The sequence below is a fragment of the Aulonocara sp. 'chitande type north' Nkhata Bay genome, linkage group LG15, assembly GCF_057382095.1.
Source record: "Aulonocara sp. 'chitande type north' Nkhata Bay isolate Kocher_YH1m ecotype deep benthic linkage group LG15, A_spYH_male_GT1.1, whole genome shotgun sequence".
Taxonomy (NCBI): domain Eukaryota; kingdom Metazoa; phylum Chordata; class Actinopteri; order Cichliformes; family Cichlidae; genus Aulonocara; species Aulonocara sp. 'chitande type north' Nkhata Bay.
In genome coordinates, this window is record NC_141358.1 from 26,365,294 (window position 1) to 26,390,583 (window position 25,290).

Consider the following 25,290-nt stretch of genomic DNA (forward strand, 5'->3'; position numbering starts at 1 on the left):
CTGCGGCATCTCTTTATTAATGGTTGCTTGTTCACACACACTGTTGGCTGCAGCTTTCTCTATCTCACTGCCAACCACACACACACTGACAACAACCACCATCCTGCAGGACCCAGTACCGTATTTAAGTCGGCGGGGCATGATTGCGGATGCCGTGCAGGTGCGTCCGCCTTCCCTGCATGGCACCGCAAGCCACTCCCTGCTACACTGAATAAATATTCCAGCACTTGGTGAGAGGAAGGATCTGTCAGTCTTTTCAGCTCCATTCACCTCACTCATGGACAAGACCTACAGACACTCATCCCTGACCCGGAGTTGGTACTCCATCTTTTCTAGCTGAGGAATCGTGGCTTTGACTGTGTTAATCCCACCTTTAAACCACCCCAGTGCAAGGTAGAGGTCAGCACCCGACAAAAAGAACCATGTCATCAGCAAAAGCAAAGATAAAATCCTGACTCTAACACCCTCCACTCCTCAACTGTGCCTGTCCACGTGTCCAAGTCTGTCCAAGAGTTAGGAACAGAATATTTGATAAAGCAGAGCCCTCACAAGAATGAGTCTTACTTTTTGTTGGCGGTGTAAACCCAGTCCTGTACAGCTGTACTGGGACCAGAAACTAATAAAGCTAAGCAAAGCTCACACTTCATGCAGTTATACAGTTTGCCTCACTCTCAGAGCACGCTGGCATGTGACAGGTGCAGCAAACAATTTCTGCCTTCTTCTCTTTGTTTGGGGACCGAACATAACACGTTTGTCAAGTGCCACTTGGATTAGGACTTCCAATATAGCAGTACTAGCTCTGCTTTTTATATGTCGAGTGCCCAGGTCACAGTCTGGCTGTCTCAGGTAGATCCGGTGACGTCCACAGTGTTCCAGTGACTTCCAGTCTGGAAAGTTCCTCATCCAGATCATGACTGCAGCTGCAAAACGTCTTTAACAAAGAGAGCCCCTATCCTGCATTGCTGGTGTATGACAATGAATTTAGGACCCATGGTAAACATGAGCAGAATAAATGGTTCCACTTGTTAAAATTTGATTGGTGAAACTGGGTGCTTTTGAACGGAGCACCCTGGGACCCACAAACATTTTTATTTTTCAGAAGACCTCATTAAAGGAGAATTGGAAACTAATGATTATGACATCATTAGGAACTAATGATTGACAACCTCAATCAATGAGAGTTCAGTTTGAACTTCCAAGTCCTTTACAGTGACTAAATTCATACCTTTCAGCAGCCTCGACCTTTGACCATATCGCATGTGTTACACTAACCGGCAGTTAGTTTTTGGGGTAAAAGCTGTGGAAAAATATATCTCCCTGTGTCAGTTATAACTTCCTTGATGTGTGTTTATTCTCGCCTTCACCAGAACATCCAGCACAGGAAGTATGCCCGCTGGAAGGCCACCTACATCCACAACTGTCTAAAGAATGGGGAGACGCCTCAGCCCGGGCCCATCGGCATGGGTGAGGACGAGGAAGCAGGTGGGACACACTGATATGGAACACACACACACCCCTCTTTCCCCGTTACCAAACAGTCCTCTCTTGTGTGAGTTCTCTTTAATGAATGCTGAGGCCAAATTCCTTTTGTGTGTGTGCGTGCGTGTGTGTGTGTGTGTGTGTGTGTGTGTGTGTGTGTGTGTGTGTATAAACCTTGGCTCTGCATTGTTTGCCTTATCAGGTCTGGGGCTGTAGCAGGAAAGTCATGCGGTGAAACTGGAGACGTTGTGAGATTAAAGGAGTGAGGAGAGTAGATTAGTCATGTGGTCTGTTCTTACATCCACAGTAAGTTTGTGCTTATGTGTGACGATGATTCAAATTAGCACAGTCTGGCTAAGAAAACTAAGAAAATGTGTGTGAAAATGCACCTGAGTACGCGTGTGCCGCTAGGCTGTGCCGGATCTTTGTGTTCGTGTATACATGAGAATGAGCTGATATTTATTTTATTACTCTCGGTTTCCTCATATTGAACACAGATCCCTGACCTTTGTCACATTGTAACGTTCTGGCTGCTGATGCCAGGCTTGCACCATAAAACGTAACCTTTAATAGAAAGAAAGCATGGGGGAAAACGCCATGAGATCCTGGGGAGATTGACCGAATTAGTCCACCAACAAAATGACCACAGCAGCCTTTAAAGTTCACCCTGTTCTTAAAAGCAGAAATGTAGGGAAGGAAACAAACCCTTTTTCTAATGTTCGCCACTTTAGCTGCTGACATGGGATTTGCAATAGATTACGACCTCCGAATAATAGTTTTTGCTCAAGTGGCTTTTTAAGTGGTCCAATTTGCAGACCATCCTGCAACTTACAGCATTTGTCTTTTGGCAAGTGGTAATTCTCTGCCTCTCTGGGTTAAATCTAAACATCAGAATAGAAATGGTTTGAGCTGTTCCTTTTTTTATTTCCCCTACTCATGTGAACGGACTTCCTCCATGTTTCAGGCAACATGCGCGCATTCGCTGGTACAAAAGTTCGTTTTTCCTTGTATTCCTGTACGTCGTACGTTAAATTAGACATGCTACGGCAGCATTGGTCACTCACAGATCCAGGATACATTTTATGGTAACAGTTTTTGGTGTTCTTGCCTCATGGTTTCTCTCACCTTCAGAAACTTGCTTGATTGTTGCAGACTTGCTCAGTTCTCTGTGAAAGACATTCTTAATTGTAATTAATTAATTAATTTTTATGTGATGTGAGGGGTATACTTTCTCTTTGAAAATGTGCTTGTGATCGATGAGTTCAGGTCCTTCAGAAGGAATCGGACAAGCGAAGTGCGATTGTGTGGCTCGGCGTCTTAACATCTCTTGGGAGCATTATGTGATTATGCTAATAATTCCTAAACTCTGGTGACTTTATCTACAAGTCGATTTTATACCACGCCATCTGGACTCATTTTCAGATTGCACTCAGACTGCGAGAAATTGCATCAAAAGGCCCAGGAGAAAACACGAGTGTGTTTTGACATGAGCACCTCCGGGCCTGCACACGTCTCCCGTCCCTGCAGGGGAAACTCGAAGCGTAGTTTTCATGTCAGTGGAGTGATGTTGACGAATTCCTCGCTACAAAAACGACCATCTGCTCGGCCACGCCCGCTCAGTCCACATACACGCGGGCGTGCTCGACCGTGACATCACCTCAAAGAGCACTTATCTGCACTCGCATGTAACACACACACAGCACATTTACTTTTTCTTGTATTTCCAACCATGTCTGCCACAGATTTTCACGCTTTCCTCCTCTCCCTGCGGCGTTGGGGTCTCTGTGTCAGTGATGACATCATGATAGCGATATCATCCACCCTGCACGTATGGATGGTGTATGTGTGTGTGTTCCAGTGTTACTGTATTTTTTTGTTTTGTTTTGGGGTTTTTTGTTCCATTAGGATTTTATCAAGATTCCAACACCATTACGGTGTGTGTGTGTGTGTGTGTGTGTGTGTGTGTGTGTGTGTGTGTGTGTGTGTGTGTGTGTGTGTGTGTGTGTGTGTGTTTTCTTTCTGTCCTTTCTCACAGACTCACAGACAGCCCAGATGTTTAGTTTAGTTCTGTGTGTGTGTGTGTGTGTGTGTTGGAAAGTGAGCACATCTGTCTCTCCATCAGAAAGCATTCCTTTCTGATAGGATCACTTTTGATTTATTACTATTGTTGATACTCCTGCAAATACAACATGATTTGTGGAGTTTGTTTCTCTGTTTCTCCTGCTGTGACGAACATGTCAGCCATTGCTGGCTCCAAAGAGTGAACTTCAGGGTGCTCGCTCTCTTCACCGTAATGGTTAAAACCTTTGTGACTGTCTGCAGCTTAAAGAATCTATTTTTTTTTCTGTGATTTGTTGGCAGTTGAATTAATCTTTGATGAGAGGTGGGCGGGGTCAGTGGCAGCTTTTGTGCACAAATAAAAAATACTTATGCACACGGTTAATAAAAAACTGATTTAGCTGCTACCTGTTTCTGTTGCTGTGGGGGATTCCCCCAAGAATAAACTATGTCTGTATCGCCACATGTTTCCTTTGCCTTCAGATCACACAGGGTGGTAAACTAAAACAAATGAAGTAGAAATCAAACGTTTGACTTTTAGGAACACTCGGACGTGGATTCTTTGGGTTCGGTGTGCCGAACCGAGTGAATGCCCGCTGTTAATGTCAGCTGTAGTGATTAACAAAGGCCCCATATATTGTCCAGGCGTCGTTTATTTACTGCACTGTTGTCGTGGTAACTTTGTGAGATATTATTTCCACATCTCAATAGTTCAGAAATTTTTCACCCAGGGCAAGGAACAGAGGGGAAACTTCCCATGTGATAAGGTTGTTAGAACAAAGGAACGTGTTTACATTTTTTTTTTTTTATTACGGACTTGACCTTTAAAGATCAGAGCCTTCAATTACAAGCCTCGTCTGGAACAGCTGGTTAAATTTCATGCGATGTTTTTCACAAATCCCTCCATATATTGTGTCATTTCCCAGGATTTCTCAAAAGGTTATGATATCACAGCTGTTATTTACCTTAAAAGAATCACTTCTTGGAGCGAACCTACAAAATAAACCGATAAATGCTCCTCTGTTTTACTCACTGAACAAAAGAATCCATACGATCGTCAAACTCATTTATTAAAGCAGACTCGCCCGCCAGCACAGTCATGGTCTGTTTCACAGCAGTGTTACACAAATCCTGATCACATCGTGCTTCTTAGCCCTTTACCGCTGTCTCTGAGGCGCTAGCAGGAGATGATCCTGGACCTTATTTTATCATTACATGGAGACTCCACCTGTGAGTCTGTGATGTTAGAATTGTGTGTCCCCGTGCTGCTGGACATGCATGACAGCAGGCACCGGACTCTCCACTGATCCACTGTAAGTAGCTTAATTGATCTCTAGAGAGTAGTTGGACACACACACAGCAGAACACCAGTATACAAGCGGTCATTACAGGCAGATCATTGTCTCCCAGCAGCCCTGCGCCGACTTTCTGCTGGCTGGAGGAGGATGTATTTAGCAAGAGGAAAGGAAGGGATGGAGGGAATGAAAGGGTGGAGGTTTTGGGGGGTGGGTGTGGGGCACAGGGAGAAAATGTCCCGTGCCGAGTTGTTAAAAATATAAAGCATGTTTTCTGTGACCTGAAAATATGCTTTATATGGTGAAAGTTATTGAAACATGACTTTCATAAACATTAAAGTCAAATCGAGCAACACAGAAGGTCGGTGTGTGTAAGGGGGGTCCTTAGTGACAGTTGGATAAACAGATTTAAAATTAAGGCCCTGTGAAGCCCACAAATCCATTCTGACAGACCGGCTGGTGTATAATACTAAGGCTACGTTCACACTGCAGGTCTTAATGCTCAATTCCGATTTTTTGATCAAATCCGATTTTTTTTGTCTGCTCGTTCACACTACAGATAAAATGCGACAGCAAACGCGCTCTAGTGTGAACCCACAAAGCGGCCCGCATGCGCAAAAGAAGACGTCACACACAACGCGCTCTGTTTAGACCCAGAGCAAACAGTATTGTTTGACTGATGGCCCTTAATATAGAGACTTCGGACTTTATGTTTCCTAATTTTTGCTTTAAGTTATTTTGTTATTTACATAATAATGTAAATAACCTCATAATTATCCTTATTGCTGTTTTAGAGAGGAGCGGTGCTTCAAAGGATAGTTACAGATTTCTGTCAGAATCTGCAGATTATACAGTACAAATAAAATGTTCACGTTTCTCCAACGTTGTCTTCCCAACAGTTTCACTGACATCTACACTGGATGGCCAGGAAGCATTCACGATGTCTTATCGGGCGCTTCTCCAGAGCTGATAATTGGCGTCTGTCTTGTGTCAGTGACGTAAAAGACGGATTTAATGCGACATGACCATTCAAACAGCAGTCGCTTTCTAAAACATCGGATATGTATCGGATTCAGTACCACATACGAAAGTGACCCAGATCGGATTTGAAAATATCGGATTTGCGCCGTTCACACTGTCATACCATGATCGGATATGGGTCGCATAGGGTCAAAAAAATCGGATTTGATGCGCTTTCGCCTGCAGTGTGAACGTAGCCTTAGTGACACAGTTATTAAAGAGCTTTATAGGTTAGAGGCCATTATCCCTCCTATGAAGGATTCAAGTCAACAGTGGTTCTTTGATGCGTTGCGAGGGTTGGTGAAGTAAATTTAGAGACGGTTAAATCAAAGTGGAGCTGTTGTGCTTTCCCTAAGTTTCCATCTCCAAACACTGTTTCAGGCTCTCAGACCCTAATATGGTCTTCTCAGACAACGTCAGCTACAACCTCCTGCTGTGATCAACAGGCAGCAAATCAGAAGAACCTTGGATGAAAGGGGGAGGGGCCAAAACAGCTTCTGGGTTAACTAATGCTCATCAGAAAATAAATGAGGATTATTTCAATCTGTGAATCGTGTCTAAATAATGTGATCCTCACCTCTTTAACCTTCACAGAAAAGACATTGTCTGTTCTTTGGATCTTTTCTGGAAGTCTAATGCTTGAGAACTTCTTGTGTGTTATTTTTATGTATGTATTATATGGCAAAAGTGAGAGAATGAATAAAACAAGGGAACAACAGGCAAACCCGGGACCTTGGTCCATGCTCCAATCAGCTAAAAGCAAACAACAGTCAGAATAAATGAGAACTGATATCCCACTGATAAAGTCACAAAAGCCATGAAAGGAGCTGGGATGGATGTGGGTTGCTAAGCAGCTTGCAGATGAACAACAGCTGTGGGCAGGCAGAAGCAGCTGAATGGCTCACTGTCGATAAGATTTTCATAGAAAGCGGGTGATAATGAAACTGGTGCTGTTTTGATGATTTTTAAAGGCATGAAAACTATGAAGTGTAATTTCTCTCAACAACTGGTCAGGAGTTTTAAGCAGGACTACAGCAGCTCGTGGCTTTGGCTGGTGTCCACGGTGGAAATGAGTTTGGGGATGTACAGGTCCTTAGAAAGGGGAAAACATATTTCATCCAGTGCAACAGAAAAAGGCAATAAATAAATAAAATGAATGAAAAGAATATCATAAGGGACAAAAGCAGAGAAGGGCTCAAAGTAGTGCCTAAGAGCAGCGACCGGCCTCCCGACGCCAGCTGAGGGTCTGTCTGAAGCTATGCCGAGCTCAGAAACTGCTTTTTAACAAGTGCCCTTTGGCAAGACACTAAGCCAATCTTTATACCACAGAGCTGCACAGCGTCCGGCAGCAGGACAGCCGCTGTGGCATTCACTCACCCACTGCTGTAAACAAGGAAGCAGAGCAGGAAGAACACAATCTCCATTTACTCCCACAGCTCACTCACCAGTTTTGTACCAGCCTGATTAGATCGATAAAAGGGGATGGTGATAATATTGATGATGATGATGATGTGACTTGGTTCAGAGTGTGATTTGGGCAGCAGTAAGAGTTAATAGCGCTCATAGTTTGGCTGCTGTGAGCTCCCTGTCTGCTCTTCGGTTTCAGTTACAGAACACTTTGAATGAGCTACAGGTGTCATGGCTGCCAGGTGTTTATCATTCAGTGGTTTAGGGAGAGCAGAGAAAGGAAGACGGGAGTAAACAGGGGAACTTTGAGTGAAACTTCTGTTGATATAGACAAAAACTCATAACCACATAATGAGCTGCTGCCCAGTGTTAACACGCCTGATACTGTGTTTGTAAATGGAGTCGATACTTTCTCTATGATTGCACATAAATCTGTAATGTCTCCATTCTGACCTTCAGAAAATCTCCTGCTGGCAAAAAAGCTGATGCTGTACTTCACACTATGTTTCATTCATGGCACACAGCTCCACTGAAACCTTACAGTAGTGTGGGGAAAAGTGCCTTTCAGGATCCACTGCCATTCACAGCGAGATGATTATCACTAATTAAGCAGTTATAAAAAGGAGAAAAAGCAGTTCCACCTTAATTAATATGATCTGATGTGACTTTGCAAACTGACACTCTGAGAGCACAGAAAACTTTGAGTCTCGGATTTCATGTTTGACCTTTTCATTGATGTCCAGGGTGAAAATAATAATGTGTACTTTTCAGTTGACCCACAAAATCATATTCTTTGAAACTCACAAAGTGACATGAAAGAATATCAAACAGGAATATTACTTAACTGATGCAATGTAAAATCTATTTGAAGAAAGAGTTATTTGTTATCCCAGTACTGCAGCGAGGGGTGAACAGTAATTAATCTGATAGATGCTATTAGTGCTGTTTAAGCAGTTTTACAAACATCAAACGGCAAAATAAACAAATAACAAACTAAAAAAAGAACTAAGAGTCAGTCTGACAGACTTTTCGAGCTGAAACCCAAAATCATTCCCTGAATAATCATAGCGTGTGTGTGTGTGCGTGTGTGTGTTCTTTAGGTGAGGTGTGGGGCAAACTGTGGTCGAGTTGATGCAGCTGTGGATTCAATTTAATGATTTCCTTAAGGAGGCTCCTGCTTTTGTGTATTCGTGCATGATTTTAAAGGCGTACCAAAACTGCTGCATTTACAGACTCATCAGTCTATAAGAAAATAAAGGAGGGGGGGAAGTGCTGTAATTGCCTTGAAAGGAAACTTTCCTCCAGAGGTCACACTCCCGCTGTCTATGCTGTTGCATAAGGCTCCTATAGATTTCAGTCCTATAATGTCTCCTCTGTAAGTCCAGCATAGCCCTGGTAGCATGCTATTGCTGCTTGAGCGCTGACTGGACCTTTAATGCTGGGGAAATAAAATTTAAAGTACATGAACATTAACAGAGTGTTGAGCTGTTTGGAGCACAGGCATAGGTGCACACACAGTTGTACACGTACAGGTGTACCAACAAAAAACAAATAAGAGATAAAAAACTTACAGACTGTAATATAGTTTATTCATATAGTTTTCAGTCTGATGCACAGATCGTAACAAATATTTGAGCATTGAGAAAGTGTGTGTGTGCGTGCATGCCACAATGAAGGGGTGTGGACGTTCACGGTTTAACAACTTAATGAAAGATGGAGCGGTCCAGCTAAAGTGTCAGATCTCTGCTTCATGCCCGTCTGCCTTTTTGTCTCTGATGCAGTAATGACACAGGCTGGGCTCTAACGTGGTGTCGAATCCAGCCTGTGTCTGCACATCCAGCCCAGTAGCTTAATCTCTGCAAACATCTCTGGCTGTCAAGAAGTGTTTTCTTTGTGTTAGGTGTGGTTGCTGAGTCTGCGGGCTTGCAGTCAGGACGTGAAATCACTGCAGTCTCATGTGTTTCACAAGGCTCTGTCCTTGTTTCAGGATTATTATTACTCTCTGTCGCTGCATGTTCAACTCTGACACCTTTGTTCATGACGTTACCTCCCAGAGTTCCACTCTGAACGTGAGTGTACAGGTGTGACAAACCTCAGTGTACCTGTTGCCACTGAGTGAGGGCTCGAAGGTGGAAGGCCACAATGAAAACAGCATTTACCGAAAAAAAAATAAATGGTGAAGTCACTTAAACTGTCAGTAACTCAATAAAGGAAATGTTCTGCTAACACAGAAACCATCAGCAGATGATCGGGTACAAATGTAACCTCTTCTTCACTAAGCACGCGTCACAGGTCAGGGGCCGGGCGCAGACATCAGAGTCTGTTTTACAAAAGTTACCAAACATGGTAAAAAAAAAAAGCTCAACTCGCTGTTTTTGTGTGACTGATAAGCATTAAGAGGGTTATCATCATTCATAAAAGCCAAGCCTGTTGTTTTGGTGAAGAGGATCTCGGTCCCAGCTATGTCAGTCTTACTAAATTTTAGGATGTTTTTGTAGTAATAAATATTCCATGTTCATGTAGAGCTTCAGTGTATGAAGAAGCAGTAATGTTGTTAACAGTCTGCTGTGTGAGAACAGTGTGTTTAAATATAAATGTGGGTGCTGGGACATTCAGACACATAGTGCCTTGTGTTTGTATCATTTTCCATTTTCTGCAGAACTTCCATTATTGTACTTCTGCTCTTTCATCATCAGATTTGATGGTGTATGATGGTGCATGATGATGTATGTGTTACCTTCAGTTTTCACATATATCTGTTGTGTTAACTCCTTCAGTGCTATGTTACTTAGATCCAGTGATGTGTAATAATTTGTGTCTGTTGTTGTTGTTTTTAACTCTCTTGAAAAATGAAGGGGATTTTTACTTTTGAGCTTTAGGGTGATGCGTAAACACTGTAAACCAGTGGTTCCCAAACTTTTTTTGCTGGGCCCCCCTTTGTTTTACATGATGGCGTGTGCCTTTTTTCACGTCAGGCTGTGCGCCACATTATTGTTTACATGAGATGAATTGCAGAATAGCAGATAGAGACGAAATACTGTTACTGTTAATCTGACTGTCTTCAGGTTTTACACGCAGTTACTGTCCCTCCATTTACAAAGGCAGAGGCCTCACGGTGTGATTATTTTACGTGTAGTTTTCCCCCTGTATAATAATATTCAACATTGCTATCAACAAATTTTTTTTTTAAAAAATGCCTTTCTGTGCAAAATGGGTTTAAAAACATAAACAGCTGTGGGATACTGTTTGTCCGTGATTTGAACCGAGGGAACAAATCGTGGCAGGATCAGCCTGATATTATTTGTATCCCACTGTAACTTTACTGTATAAAGAGCTAACATCTCCAAAATGTCAGGAGTAGTTAGTCATTACAACAAGTGTTTGTGAACTAAAAATCAAGAATGTGGGATACTGTTTGTCCGTGATTTGAAGAGCCCAGCGCTGCTCCTGACGTAGGGAAGACCAATTCTACAGCGGAGACCTACCTTGGCACTTGTGTAGGTGAAACCAAAGGAAAGATATGCTTCACCATATTTTCTAGTCTTTGGCTTAGAATGAAGTTGGTTTGGAAACATATTCAGCCATGCTTCATCTCCTGCTTTGTATTTCTGTGGGCGCCCCGTGCTAGCAGTGTCCAAGCATTTTGGGTTTTTTTTCTTTTCATACCGCGCCCCCCTGCCATGGCCCTGCGCCCCCCCTAGGGGGTGGGCCCCACACTTTGGGAAGGTCTGCTGTAAACTGTGTTTCCATATTGAATAAATGATGCTTAACGGGTCGATAACAGAAAATAAACTGGTGTAATGTAATCAGAGGAGTCAGTGGCTGGTGTAACGTCCCCAGTCCTGTGATGTGTTTAAAAGTGCAACAGAATACCAACAAACAAGGGCGATCAGTCACCTGCAGTCCTGCAGTCGCTCCATCAAATGCTCACACATGCCCCGCTGCACACTCCATCTGAAACCAATTTCTGATGTAATATCTGTGGGATTTACACACCTCCTTTCTGTTCACTTTAATGAGATTCTCATGAATTCTAATCATTTTCCCCAAACTCATTTTTGGATTCCACCTGATGTGCTTTTGATGAAGAACCCTTTTTCACTGTGTGATTGAAACCAAGTGAGGCCAAAAGCTTTAAGCCTCTCTGTTCACCTCCTGCATCCTGATGTGTGGTAAAAAATGTCCTTTTTCACTTTTAGACACAGAAACTTGAACCGAGTCTGAGGGTAAGCAGCATGATGAGCACCAAAGGCACTGGTTGTAAATGATCCAGGCTGATGTGAGCTACAAAGACTTTTCTTATTTCACGATCCGTCACTTACACTTCTATCCCTGTGTTTCCATTTTACCCTGTGTGGACAGATATGTAGTTATTAGAGATTAGGGCGCAGTGACGGGATGGAAAGTGGTGAAATCAGGTGGGTGGATCTGATCCCGGCCACACTGCTCTCACGTTTCTTCGGCTGAGAAACCGCGTGCCAGTGAAAACAGAAATTCCTTCATGATCCACTGAAACTCTGAGATATGGAAGTGATACACAAGTGTGAAAGCAAAATGAGTTTCCATAAACAATGTTCCAGTAGTTTTTATTGGAGCTGCTGTCCATTGAAGAAATCTTCCTGTTTCACAGTTAATGACCCCCCCCCTCTCTCTCTCTCTCCCTCTGGTAGACGAGTTTGGTGCTGAAGGCTTCTCCGGCCTGGGCCTCTCCCACGGGGGTTCTTTTAGAGGCGGTCCTCCTTCACAGGCCTCCGAAGACCAGGACCACAGTTCGGTTCCAGGCCCCGCCCCTGGCATAGGTTTTGCTTCCGGTCCAGGATCAGCCCCATCGGGTCCTCCGACCACAAACTACAACAACATCCACATCCCACCAGGAGCCCACGCTCCGGCCAACACGCCGGCCGAGCTGCCGCCGCCTACAGGTACGACAGAGGTTGGCTGTGTGTACAAACAGCGTGGCCACATGTCAACACGCTGGTCACTCGGTTTAGTCTATAGCAAGCTGAGTGTACGTGCTGAGCTCTCCATGTTTGACACATGTGTCCTTGTCGAGCAAAACATTTCACTTCCCATTGTCCATCAGCCTCAGCTCCACGCAGACAGTTCTGCTGTCTTTCGAAAATCTCACAGTGGTTTTATGTCATTGTCACACGGCAGCATTTAGCTCAGAGGACCAATCAGATCTGTCCGTGTTTGGAAATCTGTGTGCAAACACATGAAAACAGCTTTCAGCTCTGTTTCGAGACTAGGTCACCACCATAGTGAGCCAAACTCCGAGCGTCGATCGCACCTCGTATCAGCCTGCCGCCGTGCCTGCCACACCTCTCTGAGGTCACTACGTTACGATGCAAACAGTTTAAAACGCCAGTATTAAATCCTGCTTCCTCTGAGCACACTGGGCCCGCCGTGCCTCTGAACATCGAGGTTTAACATGAAATAATAGCAGCAATTTAAAATTCTGTAGCTTTAAAACAGAGTAAATAATATTGTGCTGTACAATATTTCTAAGAAAGAGTCATTTACAGCAGCTGACTTTCAGAGTCTGAGAGACTGTAATTTATCGAATATGGGACTTGTGTTGTGCAGCACATGGAGCACTTTATTTAAAGAGACTGTCGCTGCAGCAGACACACACACACACACACACACACACACAGTGCTGTTTAGATGTTAGTGGTCTAGCTTCATCACATGCTCAGTGAGGGTCCAGGTCTGTCCAATCACTGAAACGTGGATGATTAATTATAGACAAAAAACGTTGTGTTATATAAATGAATTACGATAATGATGCCATGATCACCTGACTGCTGTTTCCAGCGTGCTGTTGTTCTGCCATCATTAAAGGTCTAAACTAGAAGAGCTGCCTCTCTTGTCACCCGCCCTGTAATCCTGCTAATTTCCCCTGATAACACCGAGTATGTGACGGTCTCGCAATTTACCGGCGACGCTTTCAGTGACACTCCTCCCCGAGAGACGCATGTACACATGTTTGCTGGCGCAGATGTTTGCAGATGTTCTCTGGAGGATATAAAGAAGATAAAACTTCTCCAAAGTGAGATGTAATTGTTCCCTTATGGAAACAGCGTAAAGGCAAAATGTTGTATAAGAGCACTTGTCTAGGCACTGTTGCCACCTCATAGATCTGCGTGGAGGATTGGGTGTTTAGTTTTTTGCTTCCTGCGCAGAGTGATGGGGCACAATAGAAAAATAAACATTCACGCAGAAACCTCGAGTAATTCAAGGTGATTATAGATTACACAAGCTTCTGCAGAAAGAGCTGCACACACCGTCCAAACACACTTTCCCCAAACACAAACACACACACACAATCGGTCCACCGTCACCGCTGCACAAAGAGGAGCGGCAGAGGTGGACCTGCTCCTGCTGACAGACAAGGAGAGACTGAACCCTGCTGATAACAAAGCTTTTGCTCAGACCCATGTGATAGGCTGTAGCCCGGGTGTGTGGGAAAGAGTTTGGGGCTCTCCTCACATGCTTGGCTGAGTGCAAAGTTTAGTTCTGTCTCACTGATGATGAACGCTCAGGGGGACTTTTCAGAGGACAGCTCTGAAATCTGACAGGTTTACAGAGCAGCTTCGTTCCAAGGTAACCACCTGATCGCAGTGACGCAGCGTGTTGTTGGTGACGTTTCGTTCATTTCCACTAGGAGAGCATCCAAAGTGAAGCATCTGTTGGCAGCTTGGTCGTTTTCAGACGCTTGATTGTGTTGTTTCTTGTCTGGATTTCTGCTAGCTGTCACTAAATATTCATATCTGTGCAGTCAGAGCTGAGATTGAGGCTTCAGAGATGTACAGACTGAAAAATAGGACGGCATCCAATAATCTAATGGGGGTATGTTGGGGCTGAAATACTGTGGGCTGCTGGGTAAAGGTCAGGAAGATGATGGATGTTGACCTGTCCATCTCTGGCACTCTAACGCAGGTGTTAGATATATCCATCCATTCGCTTCCGCTTATCCTTTTCAGGGTCGCGGGGGTCGCTGGAGCCTATCCCAGCTGTCATAGGGCGAAAGGCGGGGTACACCCTGGACAGGTCGCCAGTCTGTCGCAGGGCTAACACATAGGGACAGACAACCATTCACACTCACATTCACTCGCACATTCACACCTAGTGGCAATTTGGATTATCCAATTAACCTATCCCCCCACCGTGCTGCTGATTATTGATAACTGGCATAGTTATTAGAAATATAGTTTTGGCCATTCGTTACTGAGTATTTCCTTGAATATTTACCACAATCATAATTTGAAGTGTTTTTGTTGACCAGCAGAAGCTGTTAAACCTGTGCCTATGCCCCGATCAGTGCCCACTGTTGACCCCACACTGCTCAGCGCCCAGCAGCAGGGTAAGAAAACACACACTTACAGATGACTGCAGACACGATACACAACTGCTTTTCCTTCCAACTCCCTATAAACACAAAGCTCAGACTGCAGGCGGTTCACCTGAGTCAGAGGCTCTCTGGTGTCTGCAGGTAATCCTGCTTTCACATTGAACTGGTTTAAAAACTGCTTCGTAAAAGACGTCTCACTGGTTTAAGGCCAACAACCATTCCTGCTGCTCTCTACGCTCATCTGGATACCGAATGTTCCTATAGTGAAAATGCAAAAATGTGAAGTTGGAATAAATTCCTGAGACTGTTTCCAAACTTTGACTGCCTCTAAATCCAGTTTGAGACCCCGGTGGCCTCCGTTTAGCGCTCTCTACCAGACATATTGTATTAATATAAGGATGAAAAAAAGTTTCTGCATATGGTCTCTGTCTGTCGCTCCACCGCACTCCACTGGAATCATATTTCTGTGCACAGCTGACAAATTAAATAAAAAAAATCAAAGGTAAAGTGTGTTAGTGTGAGCTGAACTCTTCTGGATGAGCACCGTTCACCTGTAACTTTCCTTCATTTGCTGTTTCGATGATGTTGGAGAGTAAGGCCTGACACATCATTCAAAAATGTCCCAAAGAATTTATTCAGAATAGTAAAAGCTTTGTTTTCCTCCTCTGTTCTGTGCACACATACAAAGTATAATTTATACTATTATAGTTATTTAATTTAATACATAGAAATTTAGAACTTCATGTGTTTCATTTTCCTTTGTCCTCGCCGCTGCAAACAGACAGGACGTTTTTGCTGCTGAGTCTTAAACTGAATCTGTTGGATTTTTCTTTGCCTATTAAACTTTTTATAAACACATGTGTAAAACTTGTTGATGGAAAGACGCCTCGAGTATAAACCAAGGAAGATGCGAACATGGCGAGCCAGAGAGTGAGTGGGAAGCTAACGGTATGTGGTTAATGAGTAGCACAAGAGGACTCGCATTAAGGAGCTTAATGGACTTTAATGATAGGAACTGACTTCAGACGCCGTCGACATGAATATGTTACACAGAGCGAATTATAAAGAGCAACATCTAACAAGATTCCCAGAGATTCACTCACAGCCTTGGAGTGTAATGAGTCGGAGCGTTTCATTAACCCCGCCGAGTACTTTGGTGATGAATCAGGACTTTGATGGCAGAGCCATTCATATTTATTTCTCAATTAAAAAGAGGACAGCAGCTAATCTGCCACACTGAGCCTGATGAAATGATGGAAGGATCGTTTTCCAGTTTCCATTACCAGGCTGAGAAACGGCGCTTTCCTCTTTCTCCTCCTGAGCACCAGGAGACATAAGATAACCAGTGAAAGTGGCACTCGAGGAGATGGTGGCCTCTGTCTGATTGGACCTCGCGCCGTTCGTCCGTCTGTCTGCCATCTAACACATCATTACGACCTCAGCACCGCCGCTTCGCCGCTGTCTAGACTGTCATTAGCTGCTGGCGGTCAGCCGCAGAATGAGAGGGAGAGGGGGAGCGTGGTTGGAGGGCAGGGTGAGCATCATTCCCGTAATTCACACTTTGCTGCTGTTTTTAAACGCGTGGTTTCAAATTGTTTTAGAGAAGCTGCTCAGCGGCTGGCAGAGCACAAGCAGGTTGAGCTGAGCAGCTTCAGTGTTTCCATTCACCTGCTATTATGGCACAAACAGAAGAACCACAAAGTTTAAAAAAAACTGCTTCACAAAGGCTCTCAGTAAAGAAAAACCTGTGACAACAACTGAGAACAGCCGAAAAATAGGCTTTACATACGACAATGGCTCACGTGGGACGTGTTTAATGTTTGTATCTAATGTATTTATGCATTCAGAAGGGACACAGCGGCCTTCTGCTTTACTCTGTTCATGATAGTTACAGTGCAAACACAGCGTGATTATAGAAAAGTGTTTAATATATGCTTGTGTAATGTGTAACACATCACTGTGTTTATGAGCTGCAGATTAACCAGCTTTATTGTGACATCAATACATAAAGAAATTTAATTGAGACCATGAAGACCACTGACTCAACATAAACGATGGGCATAGCTACCAGCAAGGATAAATGAAGCAGGTGCACAGGCTTAAACCTGCCCACCTTTATACAGTCAGTGATTACGTGTCATTCATGCAGCAAGCAAAAAGTAAAATGTTTGCAGAGGAATTGTACGCTGCTGCAGTGTGCACAGTGCAGCCATAGAGCATATTATACCATATAACCTTAAAGACTGAGCAGGTTGCTTAGTCAGCCAGTCATGCATAAACTAGCATCACGCAGTTCCTCAGATAAAAATATTCAGTCGGCCGGCTCAGCAGCAACTTTATGACAAATCACTGAATCATTCAAACTTCAGTTTTCTGTCAAGGTGAGTTCAGATGTTCTGAATAAACCGTGTGACTCAGGCAGTTAAACTTTTGTCCAATCGCTGTTATAATTAAAATGAAAAAGCCTTTTTGATGCAGCGCATTAAGCCTCAGTCCAGGCAGATAATGAAGAAAAATGGAGCTCGTAGCGCTCCGTTAAAACTCGTCAAAGACTCTGAAATGAAGATGCGGTGAAGAAGCAGGTGTTTCTTTCCGGCAGCCCTGAGCGTCTCCCCTGCAGCCGGCTCAAACTTTTTAATTCAGTCAGTCTCCTCTTTTTTTTCTTTGAGTTTACGTGTGACGTAACAGAGTACCATTAATCTTGAACCCTTAAACAAACTGTCACTCATTTATTTGACCACTGGCATGATTTTGTACGAGAGTTTTACTGCAGCGTTGAAATGCCATTAAGATATCAGAGCTGTATAGTTATCAGCTAGATTTTTTTATGTTCCACTGACTTACTCTGGGCCTCTGTAAATGCACCAGCGTTAGATTTTACAGCACGCAGTCGTTCCCGATGAGCACAGGGACTAATACATCCATATACATCCCCATTCATGCCAGTTTCCATAGCAGTAATCTCCCGTGTGTGATTTATGGCTCCTGGTTGGTGTCTGTTTGCGTGGCTCTTTGGCTGGGCAGGGCGATTGTGAGAATTTACCATTGTGCACAGGTAGCAGCATGAGAAGCACAAAGAATATCTGCACTGGTTTTCAGTTTTCATTGATTTAACCCTCTGGACGAGACTCTGGGAGAGCAGAGTGCTGCAAATGTAAATAAATAATATGAATTCACAACACCCCAAAGATGTGTCACTGTAACAGAAAACAAAACCAGTGAAGGAACAAAGAAACATAATAAGATCTAGAAACGGCGTCAGTCAGTAACAGGAACGTTTCAGCTGGGGTCCTTCCTGGCTCACCTTCTGAAAACTAATTGATTTCTCATTATGAAAGCTGTCAGCTCGTTTCATTTACTCTTTTTATTTCAAGCAATCCTGCAGTTAATGACTCCTGAGATCATTTCTTATTTCGACCACCTCTCCAAACACCCCTCTTCAAATGTCTCCCTCCACGTTAAGCGCTGTGGTCTCTGGTTTTTCCACGTTTCCCCCTCCTCTGCCTCTCAGGCTCTTCTAGTTGTGGAGTATATGCAGTCAGCATATTTTCCCAGTCTTTTCCCAGCTCAGAGAAATCAGCCAGGGGATTAGAAGCTTATGGTGAAACATTATTCAATCATTTCTTTCCCGTTCTTCTCCAGGACACTTTTAAGAGCAGAGGAGCGTGTTTTACGAGAGCCGCAGAGCCAAGAGAGATATTATCTGTTGATCTGTTCTTTCAGCCTGCCCTGCTTGTCAGAGACTCTCAGAGGTCCTTTATGGAGGCGCCCACCATGTTAATGTTAAAGTAGAAAACTAATTTGGTGTTATTATTGTTTCATATGCTACACATTAACTGTGCAGAAGAAGCATTAGCTGGATGGATCTGTAGATTTATTCCCTCTGTTTAATGGAAGAAAAGTCTTGCTGCGGTCTGTATGCCCAAAAATACACAAGTGACCTCAGCGTTTAACTTTCTCATGTTTAAGGAAACTCTATCTACACGCAGGCATTTTAGGAGGCCACCTTCAGGACAACTGCTGAGGACAGTTTCCATCTTAGTTTTCATCTTTTATGTGACAGGAAGAGGGTGGATGCATTTAATGCAGTTCAGTTCAGTTTTATTTAGATAGGTGCTTGATATTGTAAGGTGAAGACCCTACAATACAATCACATGACCCATACGAGCCAAGTGCTGTGGCAACAGTGGGAAGCTGCAGAGATTTGCATTGTGGGTAGTGGATATTCAAGACTTTGTGTTCAGACAGGCGCTCAATGCAGATGATGTGCATCATTTTCCACTTGTGAAGAAACTCGAAGGGAGTGAACTACAGACAGAAACCGTTTTTATTAAGAGTGGAATTGAGTGGAATCTCCAAGTGAAATCTGCTCATTCACCATGTTTTATGGTTTGTTAAATTGATTTTTTTTTCTTTGTCCATAAGAGACAGTTATCGCCCTTAGACTGTGCAGATGGTTGGATGTTTTATCACTGCTTTTCTGTGAGACTGTTTTATGAGTACAAAGTAGATCCAGTGACAGCTGCTCACTGTCACGTCTGAGGATTGTTCAGAGAAACCTGGTTTCTGGAAACACCCTGTAAATGGAGGTTCACTATGTCCGAACTGTCTAACAGAAATATGTAGCGCATCTTAGATCATCTTTGGATTTGTTACCATGGTATGGTAATGACTTGAGCCTCGTGCCCAACTCGGCAAGTATGGACACGTTCGTGTACATTTGTGGACTGTGATTAATCATTGTGATGTCAACAGTGTCGGTCAGTCACCTGTAGAATCGGTAAACGTGTTTAAAAAGCAAAATCCAGAAAATTCTGCTGAATATTACGTGGCACCAAAAACAACCAAGGTGCTGTGTTCATTTGAAGTAATGTTGATATTTACTTTTCAAACACAAAAGAAAAGAAGAAGAGAATCAGACCAGGTCCCTGGAGTGGAGGTCGTAGTCTTGACTCTCTGTCTGCAGCATTCAGAGCCTGCAGTAACCTGCTCGTGTTGTCAGCAGTGAGACTGAATATTATTCGTCAGAATGCATTAACATGATTCGATTTTGCGCCGTCAGTCATTTCGTGGCTTGGAGACGTGTCCCGTCCAAGACCACGTCTCGTGGTCTGTTTGCAGAGCAAAGCGTAGAGCGAGGAGAGCGCAGCAGAGGCCTGGTTTACATTAAAGAGTGTCCTCTGAGGAGGGAAGGATTGACTGAGGGAGTGAAACATCCTGAACAAGTAGAGTGATGAAAGAGGGAAAAATGGAATGATCGGGTAAAGGCTAGAAGAGAGATGATGGGACTCCAGAGGAGCCAATCGACCACCCGTAGATGCAAAGAGAGGAGGGAACAGTTTCAAACAAGAAAGCAAATCAACAAGGGAGCAAAGACTCTACATAAATGTCAGGGACTCTAGGAATGGATTCTTTCAAGATTTTATTTGTATTATTGTGTTGAAATTTCTTGCTTTTTTAATGTCTACCGATTCTGCAAAAATAAATGAATTGTGACTGGATAGACAGTAAAATCAAGGATAGACAGGTAAGAAGCAAAAGATCACGAACGAGAAGAAAGTTAGAATATAGTTAAAACTGGATGAATCTGATGGCTGGAGGCAGTTTGTACAGTATGTGTTAATTGGACTGGTCACTGATCTGTTATGACCTGTAACCTGTCCTCATAGAGCTGAAATGGTACGTCCAAAGAGTCAAATCTTTATGCCTCTGCAGTTGTTTCCATCTTTCCCTGCTTCGTGCTGACACAGTGACCCCATACTTCATAAAAACAAGTTTGTTTTTTTTAAGTTAATAACTTGAACTCCACCCATCTCACAGCTGGAGCAGCGACTGTGAGCCATTTTCAGTCTGAAACCTCACAGAAACTTTCAGTCTGATATCAGCTGCTCACCCTACATTTGTGTGGTCAGGTTTCTTAACAATACAACATCAACCTAATTTTCCAGAGCAGCAGCACAGCTCCAACAGCAGTGCTAAAGGACCAAAGTTTCTGCTGGTAACCGGTAAGCAGGGACAGACGGTGGAACATATCCGTGTCCATGACCAAGCTCCAAAATCGTCAGAGAGGTAGAAACCAAACAACCGTTACTCCTAGCTGGAACGTTCAAAACATGCGCTTAAACATTGGGGAGGAAGCATCAGAGGGGCAAGTAGAAGAGGGCAATAAAGGTAAGGGAAAGAGAAACATGCTCTGAGCTCATGATCCAGTTTCCTGGAGGCAGGGTCTTTACAAGGTTGGGTTTTTTCTTTTCCCCTATAGAATACTCTGGAGTCCTGTATGTGAAGGAGGGTCTATGTATCCTATAGTGTTACACCCACATTAAGAGCTGTGTTTTCTTCAGGCTGAGCTGTGAGCCCCTAGAGACTCTGATGGGTGGAGGGCCAAGAGTGGAATATGCTGCAAATAAAACCCCAGCTTGCCTTTTTTCACTGTTCTTGTTGGTTAGAGAACATTTTTGAATTTTAGAAGAAAAAACAAACATCTTTTTGTCACTGCAGGCTTGACCTTATAGATTCAGTAACACCTACAAATGAAACCAAAGAATAAGCTGTGAAAATATTTTTAGATCTAAAAAATCATTGTTAGAAAGTCGATCACAACTGTTTACTTAACCCACGACATGTGTGTGTATAGGTTAACAGTTATCTTGGAAGCTCAATCAATCTCTGCTGGGTTCCTCAGGGATCTGTCATCAGGCCACTGCTTTTTATACTGTACATCAATGACATGGCTGCAATGTCAAAGTCATTGAAGGTCATATTGTTTGCCGATGTCACACACCAGTGTGCCAGGGAAATAACGTGGAACAACCTCTGAATGAAGTAGAAAATTATCTGAAGATGTTCTTTGACTGTTTAAAAATTAATTAATTAATTAAAACAAAACACAGAATGTCATAAAATTTCACAATATTTGGAAATCTTAAAAATTCCACCACTGTGAAACGGAGTATAAATATTAAAATTAGTAAAACCCATCTGAAATAAGAATTTACAAATGATCCTGGATACTCAATATTACTCATATCTCAGGAAAAATATAAGAAAGCCAACCTTTATGAAGTTTCAGCTATAAAGACTATAAATAAAACCGTGAACCGTTAAATTTACTTTTTATTAGATTAACTGACTTTGAGAGGAATGCTCGTGTTCAACTTTAATATGGGAAATGTTCATCTCTCCGATCGAGCCGTTTCAGTGTGAGAGTAACTCAGCATGAAATCTTTCTTTAACTTCTTTATTTTTTGACGAAAAGCAGTCGGTCTCGATAAGTTTTGAGCTTCTACCTCCTGCTGTTTGGTAGTTTGTACACAGGGTGTAAAACTTTAGATTAAATGGCTCAGGAGTGTCGGGATCTTCACTTTTACACTTCTTTTGTTCGTGTTTTCTTTAATTGCTACGCAGAATAAAACTAAACTGAGCTGGGTCAAAACCGGTCAACATCACATCATTTTTAATATTTTAGGTAAAACGACAAAGAGGGGAGGACGGGAGAAGATGATAAGAAAAACCTGATTCTTTAATTGTTGAGATTTAAAACAAAAGATCGTGGACAAGTTTAGAGCAAGAGGCTGAGCGACATGATGATCTCACAGGGAGCGGTTTATCTCCGAGGATCATGAACTTGTTACAGCCTCACATCTCTTTATTAAACAACACACAGACGCTGTGTCTCCTCCCTGACGCCTCCCCTCATCGGGCCGATTACTGATGAGTCTTTATTTAAATACATTCTGATCGCAGAGATGAATTACCCACAATCCCCTTGACACTGACAGACAGTGATGGGCTGACGCGGATCACAGCGGGACTTCGAGTGTTTTAAAGGCAATTTAAGTCAGAAATAAACTCCGAGCAGAGCAGAAGACTCATGCTGTGCTTCGTTTCTCCAATGCTCACAATCAAACACACTTTTTTTGTGCAGCAGGTCAGAACAAAACGGACGACAACTGAAACTTACAGGAAATTGGTAAAATGGGATGACAGCGGCTTGATTATAACCCCCAGAAAAAAATTTTTTTTCTTATCATTGAAACTTTATTCAAAGCAGCAGTTGAACAAAACTGAGTGGAGCTGCTGGAAACTTTAGAAAAATTCCAGCTATTCCTGAATTCATCCATTCATCCATCGTAGGCCCAGCTGTAGCTCAGGAGGTGACCCTTCCTGCTGCAGTCTGCATGTTTCTGTGGCTTAGATATTGATCGCTGAGACAGGAAGTGCAGAGACGTGCTCGTATGAGTAAATGAGGCGTTCGGTATAAACAGCTGTGACTGCAGGGGTAGAAGAGAAGAACCGTTCATTTACCATGTTATCCATCCATCCATCCTGTGTCTCACACAGTGGCAGTAACACAAGTATTGTTATATGAGAAGAAATTTGTAAAATGAATCTGTAACCTTTAACTTTCAGGGTTTTTTGTTGTGTAGCATCAGAAGTAATAACCAAATACTTCAAGTCACTGTAACACTTGTGGGACATTTTTTCCATGTTACAGATAAAGTTTCATGTTGGGTGTGATCATAGAGTTGATGTTATCTACATTAAAGGGATCCTTTGCTGTTTTCCTTTCTTTTGTCTCCTTTCCTAAAGCCACCTGTAGCTAAGGAAACTCAACAGTTGCTTGTGCAGATCTGTCTGTCTGCCGTTTGATGGAATGTGCCATGGTTGGCATCAATCCTCCCCTTTGTGTTTCTCAGTAAATCAGTCTTCAAGCGCGATCGGCCCTCAGAGCTGCTCTGATTGCTTTGTAGTTGTTGTACATTATATCTGATCTCACTAGTTTCCTTCTCTCTGCCCCCCTCCATCCTTTATCCTCCTGTCATTCCGCTCTCCCTCCCTCCAGGCGGCATCCAACTCTCCCCGGAAGACTTCACCAAAGCCCAGAAATACTGCAAGTACGCCGGCAGCGCCCTGCAGTACGAGGACGTGGGCACGGCCATCCAGAACCTCCAGAAAGCCCTGAAACTCCTCACCACCGGCAAAGAATGAGGCCCTTGTCCTCCTGCCGGCCCACTCCTCCATCCCTTCTTTTCTCTCCCCCCCCCCCCCTTTCACTCCAGCAGCGCCACTCTATCCGTCACTGATCCGGCCCAACAGCGAGCTGAGGATGCAGCTCACTCTCTCTCTCACACACACACACACACTGAAGAGGGCCGTTGAGCTCGCCATCAGACGAGGACACAATGGAAATCAGCGTTCAACAATAGCTGCCTGTGTGTGGCTGCGAGTCGCACTGATTGACAGGACAACAGTCCGACGGCAGAACACGGCGACTCTGACGACTGACGCACATCACAGCTTCATCATTGGTCTGAGAAGACAGCAGAAGGTCCTCGGGCTGCCATTTAACATCACGGAGCTCGCCGCGTACGCATCGGTAAACCGTTACCATGGAAAGCAAATCTCTGAAACATCACTTTTTACAAAAAGTACAAAATAAGTCTGAAATCATTCTGTTCAAACTTTAAAGAGAAATAAACAAGAAAATGAAAATGTTCTGCTTTCCTGACACTAAACTGTGTCACAGGCAGAACGACGATTTAGGAACTCGCAGATCGACACAACAAAAACAGCGGAAATATTTGGTTTGAGTGCAGCAGGCTCTGTTTGTGTTCTGTGTATATGGTGAGAAAAAAAATGTTCAACTCGAAGCTCGAAGTAACTTTAAGGTCACAACATTCAACCTTTTTTCTGCTGACACAGCATTAATGACAAATAACAACTGTAAGAGTTTCAGGGGCCAAACTAAATTAATTGGCGGCTAGATTTAAGTAATTGGGGGGTTTTTTTGTTGCCATTTTTCCTGCAAAATTACCCAAAATCTTCAGAGATTTCACGAGTGAGTCCATGTCACGTCTTTTCTAACTGCGACGGAGGGCGCTGAGTGATCTCGGACTCGATCAGCTCATCTTCTAAGTGCAGCTTCGAACTTCACACAAGTATATAAAAAAAACAACCTAAATGTCAATCTTCCCATCACACAATAAAACTAATAAGAGTATTCCTCAGAATGCCAAGAGTGTGAGATGACACGCGACAGACGCTGAACGAGCTATGCTCGTTTTCAGACGGCCTTCAGCTCCCTGCTTCAGGTTCTCTTCTTCTACGATATCAGAAAGGAAAAAGTGTCTGTGTCTGAATCACTGCTGTCGGGATGTCTGCGACTGCTCGCTGTGATTGTTTTGGCTGTTGGCGTTTTGCTCTTCTGTAACAGAAAACTGTCTCATTTGTGTCACTGTCAAACGGACGCTGTCCTGATATTCAGTGATGCAGAATAAATGGAGGCGGCGAGGCCTTGGGGCAGCGTGGCTGTCGGCCTTCTGACTCATCGTGTGGCCGAGGAGGCGGAGGATTATCTCCTGAAAGCTTGTTTCATGTTGACATATCACTGTGTGTGTGCTGGTGGAGATGGGGGTGGCAGTTGTTGTTTCAGCTTTAGTTCTTTTCTCTTTATTTAATGTTAATCATTCTTGGTTTGTTTGAAGGTTTTCAGAGTTGCACGAAGCTTCTGTCAGAATCAGTGATTTACAGCAATTTGAATAAAATGTTGGAAATGCGCAGCAGTGTTGATTCTTCCTGTTTGTGTTTTATTCATAACTGATGTCACTGTGTTGGAAATGAAAGCATGTGTAGCTCAAGCCCAACAGACGTGCAGCAGAATGAGCTCCATGTTAA

The 25,290-nt window shown here is 43.4% G+C and overlaps 1 protein-coding gene across 3 annotated transcripts in view; it reads left to right on the top strand.

The window, feature by feature from the left end:
* The window catches only part of vta1 (vesicle (multivesicular body) trafficking 1), a 59,157-nt gene extending 33,984 nt beyond the window's left edge, over positions 1–25,173 (top strand). The window contains exons 5-8 of one of the 3 annotated variants that reach the window (XM_086265237.1): positions 1,368–1,482; positions 11,930–12,181; positions 14,548–14,625; positions 23,459–25,173. In XM_086265237.1, coding sequence (XP_086121363.1) covers positions 1,368–1,482; positions 11,930–12,181; positions 14,548–14,625; positions 23,459–23,604 — 591 coding nt within the window. In that variant the 3' untranslated portion in view covers positions 23,605–25,173. The remainder of the gene's footprint in view (positions 1–1,367; positions 1,483–11,929; positions 12,182–14,547; positions 14,626–23,458) is intronic. The other 2 variants (XM_086265238.1, XM_086265239.1) reach the window with 2 other exon arrangements.
* The last annotated feature ends 117 nt before the right edge of the window (positions 25,174–25,290 follow it).